The sequence below is a fragment of the Caloenas nicobarica genome, chromosome Z (assembly GCF_036013445.1).
Source record: "Caloenas nicobarica isolate bCalNic1 chromosome Z, bCalNic1.hap1, whole genome shotgun sequence".
Classification (NCBI taxonomy): Eukaryota; Metazoa; Chordata; class Aves; order Columbiformes; family Columbidae; genus Caloenas; species Caloenas nicobarica.
Genome location: NC_088284.1, coordinates 47,087,303 through 47,106,243, shown reverse-complemented (window position 1 = coordinate 47,106,243; position 18,941 = coordinate 47,087,303). Strand labels below are relative to the sequence as shown.

General features: G+C 43.2%; 1 protein-coding gene across 1 annotated transcript in view; it reads right to left on the bottom strand.

Moving 5' to 3' along the window:
• SLC12A2 (solute carrier family 12 member 2) overlaps positions 1-14,962 on the bottom strand; it is a 66,441-nt gene extending 51,479 nt beyond the window's left edge. Inside the window, exon 1 of the mRNA XM_065655687.1 lies at positions 14,167-14,962. Within this exon, the coding sequence (XP_065511759.1) occupies positions 14,167-14,721 (555 nt within the window). The 5' untranslated portion in view covers positions 14,722-14,962. The remainder of the gene's footprint in view (positions 1-14,166) is intronic.
• Positions 14,963-18,941: the final 3,979 nt, after the last annotated feature.

Genomic DNA, 18,941 nt, shown 5'->3' with positions numbered 1-18,941 from the left:
CTCTAGGTGAATCTGCCTTAGCAGATGGGTTGGACTAGATGATCTCCAGAGATCACTTTCAACCCCAACCATTCTGTGATTCCTGAGGACAGGAAACAATGGAAGCCACCCAAGAACTATCTTTCATCAGAGGTATGAACAGAACACTTCTGTGCAGCAATTGGTCTCAGTCCTCACCAGCTACAGTCCAAGCCCCAACAATGGGATAATGGTTTTATCCACTAGGAGCTTTGCGGTTAGAGGTGTTTGCAGCAATCACCACAGACAGTGGAACCCTTCTGCACAAAAGAGAGAGACTTGCACTCATCTTCTACACTCCCTCACTGCAACTTCCAGTGTTACTGCCAAGCTGTTCAATACACCTTACCATAACAATTACTTGTTTTCATCTTCCAAAAGGTTAACTTTACAGGCATTGCCATTTTTAAGAAATCCCTTTTTGTGGAAGGAAACAATCAGTAAAGCGTACTGATCCAGATGTAGCATGCCAGCTGTCTCAAAAGTGGATGACCTGTTACTTGTAGAGATTATACCCCTTAAGCAGCCCAACTCTACAGGTGTATACAGTAAAGACTATGGCTATTCAAACACAAAACTTGACAGTACATAGGATTTTTCAGAGTTAACAGAGCTCAAAACATACACAGAAGAAAACCTTACAAACATTTGCGTTTGCTTCTCTAATTCAAACACACTTCAACCAGTGTGGATAAAATAAAAATGACAGATTAAAGAAAGTTATCAAACAGCAGCAGAATTACTGAAAAATTTGCCTCAGAAGATGCTAGCACATCCCATGATTTTTAAAGGCTACAAATCTTTTCTTGGATGAGCAAGCCTTCAACTTTCCCTTCTGGAACAAACTTTTAGATTCTTCCTCCACCTCAGCTGTGATATTTCTAATGATCTGAATGAAGCGTTTTAAAAGTGCTAGGTGTGTTGTATGGACACAATAAATGCATAGAATAATCCTGCTGACATAGGTGTTTACCTCTGACGCAACAGTGACTTCTTTTGCAAACAGTTTATAGTAGTAAAAATATATTTAAGCGTGATACTGTACTACCAAAGAATAAACCCACTATTCAATGTAAGACACACAACGTTGTATCAAATACATCTGTTCTTCACACACTGCTTTTGCAGCATGCTAACACTTGCAGTCATAAAATTTCCAGTTTGTGCCCAAAGGTCTCTGATAAGCTGTTCTTACATTCTAATGCTTTTAGCTAACCAGTGGTGAAAGAAACCAAGAGCACCAAGTTTCCTTTCCAAAATGTGTGAATACCTATGGAATGGTTTTAAGCATATTGTAGTCCAGAGACGAAAGAGAGTCCTGTGATTAACACTTTATTCTCAGTCAGACATTCAAATTGCTTGATAAAGTATTTCAGTACCTAAATATGCAAGAAGAAAAATAACTTCTCACTAGTCTTTGACTTCAGCTGGTGACCATTGTTTGTAATAATTTTTTTTCAAAATGGCTGAGGTACTGTTGCTAACTTTACTCTGCAGACTAACAACAAATCACAGTGAGTTTTTAATACTAAGTTTCAAAAACATCTCTGCCAGGTCTTACAGTTTGAGTGTTTTCTGTACGGGAAACACACAGATCTAAAAGGGAGTAAGTATTTAAGTAATTACTTTAAAAATATCTTACATAACACTCTCTTAAGGAACAGTCAGTACCAGCAAGTACAGTCTATTTTGTAAACTAGTAACACTAGCAATACTGTTGTTGACAAACAGCTATTTTCTTCTCTATACTGGTCTGTTTCCGAACTGCTAACCCTAAAGCTTTGTTAGATATCCTCATTGCTTTCATTTATGCCAAAATGAATTTATCTAAGCCTCCCTCCCATCGAAACCCCAGAACTATACAGTAAATACCAATATCCAAACCTGCCTGGAACAGTTACTTCTTAAGAAAGGTAATTTGCTGTTCAGACCTATCAAACCATGGAGAAGAATCTTGTTAGACCTAGAAGCTGGAAATTAACACAACTGAAACTCAATGCCCATGAAAGCAAATTAATAAGAGAAAAAAAACATATGCTGTCTACATCTCTCTCTGCTCTTGGAAAAACTCTATTTCTGGCTTACTCTAAACACTTTCAGAAAATTGTCACCTTGTTACACAGTAACAGTTGAACAGGAAAGACTATAAACCCAGCAAAATAATTCCATAAAGAATAAAAACAAAACAGAAATTGTAGCACACCTGAACTTTAAATATTGCATGCAGTTCTAGTTCTTCCTCACCAGTCCTCTGTTGGGATAAGGACAATGATAGGGTCATCATGAGTTAGTGTGGAAACTAAGAACTAGTGTGCCCAGCTCTTGATTAATGCTTCCTAATAGCCCTCAACCTGATGAAAGAGCAGTGAAAGTGCAAATTTCTAAAAGAAGGTTACTACTTTCTACATGTTAATTGCATCACTAATTTATATCTTCCTAACAGATGTAATAGTCTGAATCCTTTGTACTTCAAACAGGGTAACAATCCAAGAGAATACAGTTACCCTTTCACTTAAAGATTGCCACAGACACTTAGAAGAGTTTATGAATTCCTGATAATTCACCAGTTACAAATAAACTTGTCAAATTAGCAAAAGAGATTCAGGTGTTCAGGTTTTTCAGGACTTAGATGGGAAGCTTGGGTGATTTGTATTGCTACCAGTGGGGAAAACCCAATCAGAGAGCACATGCAATATAAAACATGGCAGAAGACATGTTCAAGACATCTCAGTCTGCCTAAGAGCCTTCTTATCATTTTCTTTAAAAAACAAACTCAAAAATCACAAACTTTTTGAGAACATTGCTATTCATTGTGCAATGGCTAGCTGTTGATGGCAGTTTTGAAAATTCAGTAGTAATATTAAATACTGTACTGTTTGCTTTTAAATCAGGAATAACTAATTCGCTAATAGAATTTATCATTTCCAGTCCTTGTTTGAAGCATATGTAAAACGCTGATACTATAATGTGGTTCAAGTATCTTTACAGTCATTACCTAAAAAAAGCCTACTAATCCATTAAATGGCACACAGCAGTTACCTACAGCAACAGAAGATAAAGTACTCAGATAAAACACGATCTGTTCTTAAAACTCAGGATTCCTCGGAATCAAACATTAACAGCTTCAACCATTGGCTGAATTAAAAGAAATCATTTTCAAATTTGCAGCCAAGAGACCAAAACTTAAATGCTTTGGCTACCTTCTCTACAATAACAAATTTTAAACATAGCAACAAATGCTTTTGGCATTTACTTCCAGAGATTTTAAAGGAGATTGCATCAAACACAGAATGTTAATGTTATCTTAAACTCAAATTAAAGTCTGCTGTACTTTGATTACAGCAGAGCAATTTTAAACACCAGAAATTTATAGTTACAATTAACATGTCAACTGAGGAATTAGCCAGCTACATGTCTCTGCCATCAGCTTGTATTTCAGTGTCTTGCAATTCAATACTGCTTTTAACAAAGAAACATTAAGCAATTTTCTCTGTGAGTGTACATATGTATATATACTCATTCTGATTTTAGAAGTCATTTCCACATTAATTCTTTTAAAGGGATAGAGAATCATCCATTCTTCCTCTCAACTCTTACAAGTAGTAAGATGTATTAATCACGCTAGCAACACCGCTCATCAAGAAATTTACTCAGACAATTTATTCCAGTTTAGGAGTAAATTATTGTTCTTGCAAGGTGGTATACTTACAAAGGATACACAGAAGTCTTGTTTATAAAGCTCACCACGTTTACATGGCATACAATTTTTTTGACTGAGCTCTAAGCATACTAACCACACGAAGGATATGGACTTTACTCTTTAAGGAGGCGATTACAATCATCCCCTCCTAACTTGGGATGGATACAAATTACAATGTGGTAGACTTTTGCTTGAAGCAAAAGGTCTGGAATCAATTCAGAATGAAGTAACAGCATAACTGCCCATACTCAAAAGCACTTTAATTGGTGAAAATTGATGGATGAAGTTACTGTAATAGCGGTACTCCACAGCCACTAACTAGTCACATCCTTAAGTTATCCAGGCATTAGATTACTGCATAATATTCCAAGGGTGATCTCATCCTTTCCTCTACCTGTGTTCTCTACTCTGTCATCAGGTGTTTTGAGTTTTCAGCCTTTTTAAGCACAGAAAATGTTTCAATGCTTTCCTAATCATCATATAAAGTCTCTCTCAAGGTAGATTACTGATCAGTGCCTCTGGAAACAGTGACATTGTCGGTACGACTTGATCTAGTCATTGTAACATCGGCATCGGAAATTCAGATTAAAACCTTTCCATTCCTAACAGAGAAGGATTAGCCATATTTACAGAAGAAAACATCCAGAGGAAAGCACTGAAATCTAGGTAGCCATGCAAAGGCAGAGATTTTAAAGCCTGCAGCCAGCACGGTCTGATCAGACAGAATCCTTTCAAGTAGTTTTTAAACATAACATAGCAAAGTTTTGTTGCCACCTGCAGGTATGCAAGAGTGCTATCCTATCTGAAATACTAGTAGTATTTTTTTCTCCATCCTAAAAACATTACTTAAAGAACAAGAGCATTTTGCAAAAGTATCAAGAAAAAAAACAACTCTGTCTTCGCATTTTGATTCATACATCCCTTGATAAGAACAGGATGACATGAATACTCTGTGCAAGTTGTTGATCATGACAATTAGAAACAACTGAGGAAAGACCCACTGTTCAGCAGCTGTGCAGTGTGGCTACCCCGTGGCAGAACCACAATGTTATGTTCCACACTCCCAGAAATATTGTGGGTAAAGTCAGACCTTCCTGTCAAGGAACAGTCAAAATGGTCTGTCACCATAAAAACAAAATGAAAAACAAACAAACAAAAAACCCCAACAACCCACCTCACACCTTCCTTTGCCAGTCTCTACACTTCTTCTAGTTAAGAGGAAGTTGCACCATTAACATCTAGTCATAAAAAAGGAGGCATGACTTCCCACACAAGTGTATGGACAACCAATCCATCCAGCTTAGGAGGAAGAAATACATGTGCTCTACCTCACACCCCAAAGGATACACATCAGTTCTGGTTTTGATGGATCACCCATTTCCTGGCCTCTCCAGAACCAAACTAGTAGTTTCCCTATTGCACCAGTGTATTTGATCTTTTCCAGAAGAACCACCATACTCTGAATGATTATCAAAGTAATTATTCATTACTGTGCATTGACCATCATTCCTTTTGATATACATTGGCATGAAATGAGAAATCACACTTCTCAGAAAAACAGATCCAGGCTCTAAACACAGGTAGTTTTCACTTGATTATCTGAATAACAGAACTCTGATACATCTATAATGGTTAAAGACCTTTTAAGTGTTTCACATAATTTTCTTGTTTTCTAGAATGAAGCAGATGCAGCATTTGATTGCATAACAGGAGAATTAAATCCTGTTAGCAAGCCTCTTGTGTAGCAGTTTTGCATATTCAAATACAGCCTGAGAAATACAACGTTCTGTAAATACAAAAAGAATCTTCCAGTCTTGCTCAAGAACTTGTTTTCAACACAACAAATTCTCCAGTTTGCTTCTATACTCCATGACCAAAAAAGGTTAATTTGAAGAATTCTTGCTTTTAATACCTTTCAGTTTTCATCCATTTCTGCAAAACAGTACGATGCACTTTCGACTCAAGAGGTGGGGGATGGGGAGCAAGTGTACCACACTATGCAGCAGTAACCTTAATAAATCTTCCCAGTTTAATTAGAAATCTAGTTCTAAGTGTACTAAGTTCATGAAAAATTACATTTACCCTACTGTCTTTTAACATCGTGCCATGAAGTACCAGATCATACACTCATAGATTAGTTTGGGTTGGAAGGGACCTTCAAAGCTCACCTAGTCCAACCCCCTGCAATGAGTAGGGACATCTTCAACTAGATCAGGTTACTCAGAGCCCCGTCCAGCCTGGCCTTGAATGTCTCCAGGGATGAGGCATCTACCATCTCTCTGGGCAACCTGCTCCAGTGTTTCACCACCACCGTCATAAAAAACTTCCTTGTGTCTAACCTGAATCTCCCCTCCTTTAGTTTGAAACCATTACACCTTGTACTATCACAACAGCCCCTGCTAAAAAGTCTGTTCTTACCTTTTAAGTACTGAAAGGCTGCAATAAGGTCACTCCAGAGCCTTCTCTTCTCCAAGCTGAACACCCCAACTCTCTCAGCCTGTCCTCACAGCAGAAGTGTTCCAGCCCTCTGATAATTTTTGTGGCCTCCTCTGGACCCTCTCCAACAGGTCCATGTCTTTCCTGTACTGAGGGCTCTGGAGCTGGACACAGGACTCCAAGTGAGGTCTCGCCAGAGCGGAGTAGAGGGGCAGAATCACCTGCCCCAACCTGCTGGTCACGCTCCTTTTGATGCAGCTACTGGCACAGCCCAAGTCAGAACTGAGCAGAGCTGGTACACAGATGCAGCCTAGCACTTAGACTGTACCGGCACAGCACTACATTCAAGTCAAAGCTGCCATACTGTCTACAGCTCAAGAGTAATATTACTCCGAAAAGTCTCAAGAGTCTCTCTCTACCATGTAAATCCTCAGAGTAAGTTGAAACATTAACCTAGCATCACAGTTTCTTTATAGCTGAAACAGATGTTGCTATTTGCTTTGAATTAAAAAAAAGAGTAATCTGAAACAGAACCAGTTAATTCAAAGAAGTTAACTAGCAAAATGAAGATAAAAGGAAGAAACTTGCTTGTCACAACAGGATTTTAGGGATTTTTTTCAAGTTTTTTTTTTAATCACCGCATCCTTAAATCAGTTAAGTTTATTGGGCACAGATAACGCATCTTAGTTTTTACGCGTAAAAATAAATTTCACTAAGTTTATCAGGCCTAATTGGCATGCTGAAGTATAGAAGTAAATCAAAGACGTTCCATGTGCTCAAGCTGCAAGAACTGGACAGCTTCCAAAATACTGAAGGGCAAACAATTCTAAGTCAACTATTTGAAAAGAATTCTTAGTAATGAAAAATGACCACACTGTGATTGTTATTACCTGTACCAAAAAGAGGGGGGAATGGGGTTTGTGGTTGCGCGTGTATGAATATTATATGCGGCTTTAGGAAAAATTCTGAAGGATGTAACATTGGATGTAGTACACTGGTTTGAATTCCTCTGAGATAACGATCTTGCCAACCTCCTTCTTCAAGACTGAAAATCATCTGAGGTCTAATAAAATGCAGTAATAAAAGGGAAAAAGTTAATCTGAAGATGAAAATTAATTCTGCAGCACCTTCCTCTTTAACCAGCTCTGAAACAGCTTATGCTGAAAGAAAAGCTGCCAAGCTAGAGAGAAGTTATTGCTACTCTTCCAGGTTCTGGCCTTGAATTAGTCATTGATACTGACAATGTCAGCTAAAATTGGTTTACTAAAAAAAAAAATAAACCCCACTGAAACGGCACTCCCTCCCTCCTTCCCCAGTTGTACTGCTCTGGCAAATTACAATGCCTTTTCTTCTGACACGAGCACTCAAGGGGTTCACAGTGCATTGCAGCGGTTTCCAACAGGTGCACAAGACAGTCCATTACGAGCATGGGATGAAAATAAGGTTTTTTTAAGGTTAATAAAGTACAAAAAGATATCCACAAGCTTTATCTTTATCTTGTCCTTTAATTTTTATTTTGTACCAGATGCAATATTAGTATGGTAGTACACATATATAATTTATAAATAAATACGTACACTAGGGACGCATGCTCAATTTTTTTTTTTACTGATACAAGCGTGCAGTCAAAAGACAGTGGAGACCAGTGGTGTACTGGATCAGGGAACTGATTCAGCACATCCAGTGCAAGATTTGGTAATTGAGAGTGGGTTGGCTTTCTGTAAAACAGATCAGTCCCCAGTTCCAAGTCAAAAATACAAATATCACCACAAGAGAGAGCGCAGAAGTCTACCCTTTAAGCCCACACGTGCTATCAAATTATACCCTATTAACGGAGCTCAGTTATTTCCAACCTCTTTGCAGGAAGGAAATAAAAAAAAAAAAACCAAAAACCAAATACAAAACAAACCAAAAAATCCCACACACAACACAACAAAACACAGTTAGAACCATATTAAAAATTTGCTGAAGACAATTCAAGGTTTTCAGCATTCCACAGGTGGTTTGGACTAAAGACTTATTGCAAAGACCAGATAAGAGAGATTCAAGCATCAAGCAATGTAAAATCGTGAAGTACATGTGGTCCTCACAAAATACAAACTCTGAACGACTAATATTTACTGCTGCAAACAGAGCAGTACATTAATTTATTTTCCCTTGATGAAGATAGTGATAATTAAGTGGGGTATCAAGATGGTGTGGTTGACATGCTGGAGGGAAGGGATGCCATCCAGAGGGATCTTGACAGGCTCGAGAGGTGGGCCTCAGTGAACCTGATGAAGTTCAACAAGGCCAAGAGCAAGGTCCCACCCATGGTTTGGCACAATCCCAAGCACGAATACAGGCTGGGAGGAGAATTGATTGAGAGCAGCCCTGAGGAAAAGGACTTGGGGGTTTTGGTTCATAAAAAGCTTAACATGACCTGGCAATGTGCTCTCACAGCCCAGAAAGCCAACTGTATCTTGGGCTGCACCACAGAGTGTGGCCAGCAGGTCAAGGGAGGTGATGCTGCCCCTCTACTCCACTCTGGTGAGCCCTCATCTGGAGTACTGCATCATGCTCTGGGCTGCCAACATAAAACTTGTTGGAGAGGGTCCAGGGAAGGGCCACAAACAACATCGGAAGGCTGGAACACCTCTCCTATGAAGACAGGCTGAGAGAGTTGAGGTTGTTCAGCCTGGAGAAGAGAAGGCTCTGGGGAGACCTTATAGCAGCCTTCCAGTACCTAAAGGGGACCTGCAAGGGCATATAGGGATCGGACAAGGGGTAATGGCTTTAAACTGAAAGAGATTGAGATTAGATATAAGGAAGAAATTTTTTACCATGAAGGTGGTGAGGCACCAGAACAGGTTGCCCAGAGAAACTGTGGCTGTCCCATCTCTGGAAGTGTTCAAGGCCAGGTTGGATGGGGTTTTAAGCAACCTGGTCTAGTGGAAGGTGTACCTGCCCATGGCTGGAACTACATGATGTTTAAAGTACCTCCCAACCCAAACCATTCTATGATGTTTTGATAAGCAAAGTGAAGATCCTCCACACAGGTTGAAAAAGCATAAGAACACCATTATGCATGAAGCCTCATCTGAGTACAGGTGCATTGAACTCACTGCTTTGCAAAAGTGATGAACAACAGCAGTTACAAATTAAAGGCTCCTACAATGTCCAAGAGCACAGGGACCAAGACTAAAAGAGTTACTCTTGGGTTTTTTTAGTGCAGTGGAGTTCAGAATGGAAATTCAAATTCTGCTTACAAATATAAAGGAGAGCAAGAAGGAAAGTAAGCTATCTTAATTAAATCACACTGACTCAAGAACTAAGAGACCTACTGGTGTAAACAAGATTCAGCAAGGTATGACAATAAAAACTATCTGCAAGTGGTTCTCAGTCTTCTGGTAGCAGGAGAAGGGAGGAAGTAGTTTTTCAAGACAGGCTTTACATAACATGGTCACCTAACCTGATTTTTTTAGATGATTCTAGACAATCATCTTTCAGCCTTTTATGCATCTTTAGCTAAACTCTGTTTTCTTTATAGGGTAAGCAGATACAAACCAAGAACTGAAAAACAAAGAAGACAAATGTTAGAAGTGCAGCCATTGTTTAACATTTTCAAGAGAGAATACTTTCTTTATTAAAAAGCAGTGCCATAAGCAGCCTTTTCACTGTGCTTAAGTTAAACATTAAGTTACCACATAAGAGGAAAAACTGCAATGTTCAAAAAAATACATATCAAATCCAGGAAGACAGCTTAAAAAATTATAGGCATCCAACTTGACTAAAAGCAAACAAAACACCTCAATTCTCCATCAAGACTATCTATAATGTCTTCTTTCTTACTTCTGTCTCCAAATTCAGAGGACAGGTGTATGGTTTTCTGTGCAGAAGGAAGAAAAGCACACTTGTGTTTTTAAATATTTTTGGGATTTTTTGGTTTTGTTTTTGATTTGGGCTTGGGAGATAGGGGTGGTGTAAAGATGTTTGTCTAAAATCAACCTGTCAAGGGAACAAACTAGTACTCTCAGTATTTAATAAAAAACAGAACAAAGCTACCAGCAGAGGGCCTGATTCACATAACATTACTTACTACAGTTGTAAATGACCACACAAAAGACATATCAAATCAGAATCATTCACGTACTGTTGATTCTTCCAAAATAATAAGCTCCCCAATTAAGGCAATGCTACACAGAAAAAAATACAGATTCATGAATAGTAGTCCAAAATCTGAATTTTTTAGAAGTATTCACTTTCCAGAGCCATAAGTTCTATGACATTATGGCATGGTAATTTTCACATTGAGGAAGACAAAGGCAGACAGAATGTCTTCTACAGGCTATAGCTTTACCAATATATGCAGCTGACCTAGACAAAACAGATATTCCTGAACTGTAAGACAGAAAAATAAAATACTATAAGTTAGGACACTTTAAATCTTCCTACTGTCTGAATGCAGATCCCCTCAAGAGGGCAGGAGACACCACTGCCACTGCAACAAAAACCTACACATCATGTTGTGCTGTTTCCCTCTCACTTCTTTGTTAATAACCATCCTCTTGCCTTACATCTCTGGAGACTAACACTCCTGCAAAGCATTGCCTTATCTATGAGGTAAGCAACTGCAACAGCAAAGTCTCTGTATCATCTCTCTAAAGTAAGATTAATGCACATGAATGGGGTAAGCAACCAATTGATCAATTTGGTTACCTGCAGCCAATGACATATGAAGACAAGACCCCTCAATTGAAATTTAACATGACAGAAACAGATCAGAATTATGCAATTCATCTACTTCAGAGTAGTGCAGCACCACCCAGCTGCGTTTCCAAAACCAGTTTCAAGAACAATCCCTTCTTTTCTACTAGGAAAACCACTGTTGGAACAACCACATGAAGCCTGAGGTGGTTAGACACCTACCCTACCAGCACAGCAAGACAAATCCTTGTCAAAAGTATCCCTTCTGTATATAGATGTGCATTCTCCTCCAACAGTGCTTTTCTATGAGAATAGGATCAGTAGAAGAGTTAGACATATGAAGCTTGTAAACAAAACTAAGGAAAAAAAACAAACACAAAAAAACAACTGTTCTATAATTGACACTAGCATCAACAATACTGTAATACTGCCTCACAATTATTTATTTATCTTTTAAAAGGAAAAAAGAATGGCATAAACTTTAACTGCAAGATGAAATTGCTACATTCAAAGCAGTGAACCACATTGCTGGTGAACACATTTTTGGATCAGTCTTAAAAAATAACTGCCAACCTTGATGCACTCAGTCAAGAAGCAGGGGCATAACAACTTGTCTTTATGTAGTGCAAATCTTTTGTAATGGTACTAGGATGTTCATACCAGCTGCCCTACTAAGTCTTTGACATATATGCTCTACAAGTTTAGTACAAAAAACAAAAACAAAAAACCAACAAAACCCCCACACACACAGCTAAAGAGCAAGCTTAATTTTCCAAGTTCTCAAAAGGCAGTGAAATATCTTCTTTAATGCATAGTATTATTCAACACTAGAGACCATTACTGCTAGTCAGCAGAAAGTGAAGTCACTTTGGGAATGGATACAATAAATCCTCTGAAACAAACTGAAAAAAGCACAATAGCTTTGTGAAGATCTTTCATATAGAAGTACAGCACCATCATGATTTAAAAGTCATCAGCGCTCTGGGACCAGAAATAAAGTACATAATAATAGATGTGGTATAGTTTGTACCACAGAGATTTGAAAAAATGTAGGTATCCATTGCTATTAGTATGCATGACGCACCCTTATTAAAATCTTTTGTGTTCTCAACTTTATCTTGCAAATTGTTTTGCTAAGTCTGAAGTGAAAATAATTGCTTCCCTTCTTTATATAAGCCTAAATGCTTGCTAATACATTAATTGCTTTGGAAATTAAACATCCTGTGACAAAACAGCTGAGTTACAATGTAAAACTTCAACTTAACTTCTGAAGTTTATATCATGACAGTTTTTAAAATGAATACTTCGGTATAATATCAAAAATAACTGAAGTTGCACATTCCATCCTCTACTGGGTGGAGGGAGGACAGCAGACAGGCCATCACATTAAAAAAAAATCATCTTCACATAAACACCTATCCACATTGCAAAAAAAAAAATTCATCATATTTGGAAATTATTAATTTGAGTTGATTAACACTCACAATGAAACTGTTCTGATACCAATCCTGTAATTAGGTGGTCTACAACTTCTCTATACTACAACCTACCAAGAAAAGCTTTCCATGCTTTGTAATGAAATATAAAGAAATTACACTTTTAGAAACAACAGTCCCAGAGTAAGTTAGATTACACACTGAAATGTCTTAATGGTCTCATAAAGAGCTCCGACTGCTGCAAGATTAACACACTGAAAAAACTATCTGCAAAGCTTAGAAATTCAACTCATGTCCTGCTTAGAGAACAGAGTATCTACCAACCTGGTCATTCCATCACAGACCAAAAGTCAGAAATTGGGAAGTGGGGGGGTGGCAGAAATCAGTGTGTTTTCACATATATTATGTGGTTTATTTATAGTGTACCTAACCGCATGCATAAGAGAGTAACTGCCTACTTCCATTCCATACTAACTTAGACCACAGAACATAATTTAACTCCATCAGGAAGGGACGTGAAGGGCAAGAGTAGTTTGCTAATACTGTTAGTAATTATTTTGATATCTAATCTTAGATGTTGCAAGGAAGTATCTCTAAAGCACACCAAGTAATTATTTCTATCAGAAGAGATGAAGAGTCAATTTCAAAAAACACACTTAAAGAATCACCACATGCCCCCAAAAAGCCCATAGATCAGTGCAGGCGCACTGAGATGCCTAATAATCGTGTGAAAACAGGACAGTGTCAAAAGAACATAAATCTTCTCATGAAACTCCACCTGTAAGAAGTGAAAGGTGGGAAGGAAAAAGTTCTGGAAACAGAACATTCTTCACTTCATTAGGATGGGGCCCACATTTTCCTCTACTTTCCTAAACCCAGCAGAAAAATCCCCTAGACTTCTTAAGAGTATACCCAAATACTGAAAGGCAATTTTCAGACTACAAGAAAGCAGCATTGCAATAGTTTGATCTGGTTTTAGTTTAGTCATGATAGTTTAATCATGATCTGGAAAAATACATTAAAATAATTCCAGGTTCAGTAAAGCTCGCCTTTTAATACAGCAAGCCTACATGCAAAATAAGGTCTCACTGTAACTAGTCTCTAGTAACACACTGACTAGTCCAAAATAGAAAAAAGCTTGACCTGCACAGCTTCAAAAATTGTGAAGCCTTGACCGTGACGCCTTCGGGCGCAGGGATACTCAGCGCCACTGAAAACGCTCCTGAAGGAGAAGCAGCCTCGGCGGTATCTGTGCAGCCTCCAGCATCCCGCCAGAAGGCGGTCTGGCTCGGCACTGCCTGCGCAGGGAGCAGCATGTGTGTTCAGCTGGTTGGGAGACAAACCTCCTGTCACTACCGAAAGCGAGCGCATCCGTCTTCATTGGGTATTTTTAGCATCTCTTCCAAATATTTTCATTTGCCTTCCCAGACTGAAACCTCTCGCAGACCCCCAGTTCCCTATCGGTTCAAGGCAATACGGAACAGAACTGGAAAACTGCTGCGTCTATAACAGAGCCTCTCCAGGTTATGGAAAAAACATTTGCCCCGCTGACCTACAGCTGTAACTACTTCACACCACAGGGACCACGTCCCAGAAATATACGGGGGAAAAACGCCACTGCGTCACGAAAAGAAAAGGAAAAAAAAAAAAAAAAAAAGAAAGAGAAGACGCAGCCGACCCGATGCATTCGCACTGTTTGCTCCTCCTCCAGGCTCAGCGAGCTTTTAGCTCCTTCCTCCCCCCACCGCCGACAGGCACCGAACGGCTGCACGCCCCGAGAGCGGCCCCGGCGGGCGCACAACGCGGGGTCCGCGGCCGCTCCCCGCCCGGCGCGGAGGCGGCCCGGGGACGGGCGGGGAGGCAGGGGATGGGTGCGCGGCGGCCGCTCACCTTGTCCAGCTCATCGTGCAGCTCGGCCAGGCTGGGCCTGATGAGCTTCTCGCCCAGGTCGGCGGCCGTCTGGCGGTAGTGGTCGATGCGGGGCACGGCGTCCATGGTGTTGTGGCCGAAGGTGCGCAGGTAGTAGGTGTTGGTGTGGGTGTCGTAGTAGTAGTGGTGGTGCCCGCCGGAGTGGAGGCTGCCCTCGCTCAGCACCGTGTCGCCGCCGTTCTGGAAACTGACATTGCCGCCCTCCGAGCTGCCGCCCCCCGGCTCGCCAGGGCTATCGTCGCCGGCCGACGGGTCCACGAAGTTCACTCGAAACCTTCCCTTGGCTTCCTCGCTGCCCTTCCCCGCCGCGCCGCCTTCCCCGCTCCCCTTGCGGGGCTCCTCGGCCGAGCGGCCGGCGCCCTCGGCCACCAAGTCCACCTGGAAGCGGCTCTGGCTCGGCGTGGGACCCAGCGGTTTGCCCAGCGCACCGCCGCCTGCCGCATCCCTGCCCTCCTCCGCCCGCCGCTCCTCGCCCGCGGCGGGCCCGGGCGGCGGCAGCTGCTGCTTGCCCTCCATGCCTGTTCCTCGCCGGCCGAGCACTGCCCGCGGCGGCGGCACCGGCTGCTCTGAACGCCCCTCGCGGCGGCGGCTCCGCTGCTTTAAACCGCCAACCAGCGCCCGCGGCTGCAACGCGCCGCAAACAACGCCAGGCGCCGCGCGCGCCCCGCCCCGCCGCCCCCCCCCGGGCCGCAGCGCCAGGTGATGATGCCGCCGGTGCGGCCCCCGCCCCCCCGCGCCTGCCCCCCGCCGCCGCCGCGCGTCCCTCAGCGCAGCCGGGCCCGCCGCCGCCTTCCCGCCCCGCTCCCGAGCGCGCCCGCTACGCGAAGGCGCCGCCCGCCGCTCTGACAGCCCCGCGCGGGGAAGAGCGGCTGCGCCCGCAGGGCGCACCGGAGCTTCGACAAAAAGGAGCGGCGCGGGGCCGCCAAGGAAACGGCCCCCGGCGCCCTTCGCCTCCCCGCCCCCCCCCCGCTCCGGCCGCGCCACCTGGTCCCCGCTCGGCGGTGGTAGGAACTTGGAGGCGAACCGGCCAGCGCCGCCTCGCCGCGCCCGCTCGTTTCACCGCTCGGGCGGAGGCGAGATGCAGGGGGCCGCCGGCGCCGCCTGCTCCCCAGGCTCCGCCCACTCCCGGCTGCGGCGGCGGGAGCGGCTCCCCGGCCCGTCGGCGGCGCTCGCGGGGCGGGCGCCGGCGGCTCCTCCCGGCCCCGGCTATGGCCGCCGCCGCATCCGCCCTGCGGCGGCCCGGGAAGCGTGTGTGGTGGGACGGGCAGCGCCTGGCCCGGGGCGGGGGGTCGCGGCGCCCCGGCGCTTGCCCGCGTGTTCAAGCCTGTTGTCAGCCGCCTGCCGCCACATCTCGCGAGAAGAGCGCCGGCCACGGGGGCTGCGCGGGCCGCGCCTGGCTCCGCGGGCTGAGAGGGCGCTTGCGCGCCCCCTGCGCCGCTGCCCCGCGCGCCCTCCCCAGCGCCGGCGTGGGGAGCGGCCTGTGCCCCACGGCGGGCGAGGCGGCCGCGAGCTGTCCTTATCACCCCCGGACGTTACTCAGCTTCGTGGGCGTGGGGCGGTCCGCGGGATGGAGGCGAGGCGGCCGCAGGGCTCCGAGGACCGGGCAGCCCTGAGGGCGCCGGGGTCCGCCGGTGCTGGCTTCGTCCCGCCCGCCGGCCCCTCGCTCACAACGCCGCAAAACCCCCGGTCCCTCTTTGAGCTGCCTCGTCTTGGTCTTTGCTGTACGCCACTTAGCTGCTCCTTGGCGTTGTTCGGGGGTGAAAGGGTCCGGCTTGGATGAATGAGGGCAAAGATGCGATGTGTCCCCGCCGGTACGCGCGGACCAGTGAATGCCGGGGATGCGCAGGAGTGTTTGCCCACGGGTACCTTGGAGGAGAAATAAGTGCAGAGAGCAGAAGTTGGTGGGCGTTTGAGCGCCGTTATCACCTTACAGCCTCCAGATCTTTCTCGAGTGTGCTGTAAAAATAATTTTCTCCTCACATAATAGATCTGATGTCATTTTGGGTACTGTGTTGTAACTCTTTGCCCCTATTCTCTTAAACTGTATGCTTTCTCTGAAAGTATACATGGTTCCCTGATTTAAAAAATGCAATTGTTCTACCCGCCTTCTTTTGGTGGAGCATAGGGTCTGGATAATCCATTAAAGCAGGGGAGGTTAGCTCTGAGGCTGTGAAAAAAACCACACTGGCGTAAGTAAAATCCTTCTGTTTCCACAGTAAGAAATTAGAAAGGAATCCACCAACTATTTTTTGTCAGGTATTTTTATTGTCTTTAAGGTAGTAGTTCACAGAATGCCAGGAGAGTTGGACAACAGTTGCTAAAACAATTTTACCTTATTTAGTTGCAAAAAATCTGTGACCAAACTGCAAAACAAAAGATTAAAGTGTAGTGAGATGTTTGCTTTTATCAGGGAGCAGAGACTTGAGACTCAACAGTGGATGATAAAGAGAACAAGAGAGAATAAAAGATTTTGGTTTAGAATTGAAAGCAAACAGCACTATAACAGCAGACGATGTGCAAAGAAAATCCTCCACTGTACATTTTGCATAAGCAGACATAAACACTGCATGATCAACACCTGCATAGAATTTCATATGGGAAAGTGTTTGGAAGCAATTTAGATTTGGAAATGTTTATTTCGGTTAGTTTCCTGGATAAATAAGTAATGACAGGAAAGATGAGGGAAGCACCTTGTGAAATCCCATGATCCTGGTACAGTTGGTGGTGATGGGATTGTATTAGGATACTTAGCTATTTTAAATCAAACAGCTTTCTATATACACGCCTAGATATATGTATTGGCTACATCTGTGAGGCCCGCAGCCTACTTGATGTCAATTCCTCTTGTCTTTGTTGCAGTGCAACACTCAGACATTTAACCTGTCCCACAATTCTGCATCCTCCGAGTCAGTGATCAGGTTAGCCTTGCTCATCCTGAGGGAGGCCAAAGCACCGGTCTGAGCAAAACAGGTGGCAGATGGAGCCCTTGCACTTCAGGCTTCAAGAAGCGGTTCCTTCTTAGAAGAAGGAAGAAGGAACTGGATGGAAAGAGTATGCTAATGGGAAGAAAACAGGGCACAGAAAAGCCCTGAGTGTCCTGTCAGAGATGCAAAAGCACTACTGAAAATTCCAGATTTGGTTTTGGTAGTTTAAAAACTTGGGAACATTGGTTTATAATAATATTTATTGCATGTACAATGCATACACTTACTGGAGAAAATATCAGATGCATCTGAGTCAATGGCTTACCATTATCAGAGGTACCTTTTGTGACCAGACATATTCTTTTGGCACCTGAGGGCATCAGAAGGATCTGTGAGAATGGCTGTCAGCATTGGTAGAAGGAGTTTAGCACCTGTATGAACCTCCAAGTAAGAAGATCTGAACAGGACAACTGTTCTGGGTCAGACAAAGTAAGCCAAGGGGCCTTCTTGTCTGTTAATTGTCTATTTTTCCCCTGATGTTATGCAGCTGCCCCAATGTCCTGTGGCAGGGACTTCCACATGTAAACATGGTGTGAGGAACTGCCTCCTTTTTCTGCTTTCAGCTTGCCATTTACTAGCTTCATTGGATACCTCATAGTGCTCATTTGATACCCAGTATGAAAAACTGGAAAATGCAGCCACTTAATAACGTTATGACTGTTGTGGCCATTTAGACCTTGACTAGATCTCATCCCATTTGCCTCTTTTCCAAGCAGAAGAACTCTAGTTAAGTCCTTGCTCTTGTGGATACTGTTCCACACGTCCTTGCTCCTCTCTGGTTCTGCCAGATCTTTTTTGAGATGCACACTCAATGTTTAGCTTGTGAGTCCACTGTGGAACTCCTTTCAGTAAGCGAACAGATCACTTAGTCCTATTCTCTTTCCTGTGTTTAAATCAGCCATTTCTCAAAACACAGTCTTTACCTCTGATTTAATTGGTCCTTGGTTTCTTTAAAAGCCTTTGGCAAGAGATCCTGTCACAAGTATTTCAGCAAATCATGTACATGGTTTCAGCTAAAGCTTATCTACTTGCTTGTGAATGCCTATGGAAAACTCTGGTTTACTTACAATGTACAAGAGCTGTGCTGAAACTCCAAAAATCATATTTGCCAATGTGTCCACTAATTCTATGCTTTGTTATAGTTTGTCATGATTTGTCTGATGACAGGCACCAGATGTAGAAGCCTGTAGATCCACAGATCTACCCTCAAATCCTGAAAATAGGTGTCTCATGTCCAAAACGAATGCCCTCGGGCACAAAGCTGGTTTTAAGATGCTGTGCATCAGCATTAATAATTTATCAGTTTCATCCTTGAGTTCCTCTAGAGATTGAAGCTGAGTGCCATTTGGACCTGTTGCCTTGTTACTGTTTAGGGAGATCCTTCTTGTTGGTGCCTTGCAGAAGGGCTCCAGCAGGGGAGCATCTCCGGCCTCTTCTGCAGTGCAGGCAAATGACAAGAACTCATTTTGCCTGCCCAATAGGGCCCTAGCTTCTCTGAGTGCTCTTTCTGTATCTTCGTCACCCATTGGTCTTAGAGTCTTGACAGGCTTGCTGTTCCAGATACCTGTAAGGGGTGATTTCTTTCTCTTCTTTTTTTTTCTCCTGTATTCTATTTGGGCAGTCATCTCATGCTTATGATCTGTTTTGTTTTGAGTTTAATGTATTTGGACATAACTTCAGTTTTTCAAAGCATTACTTCTTTTTTCTAGTAACTTGCCTTATTCATGCTATTTAGTTTTGCCAGCTTCCTCT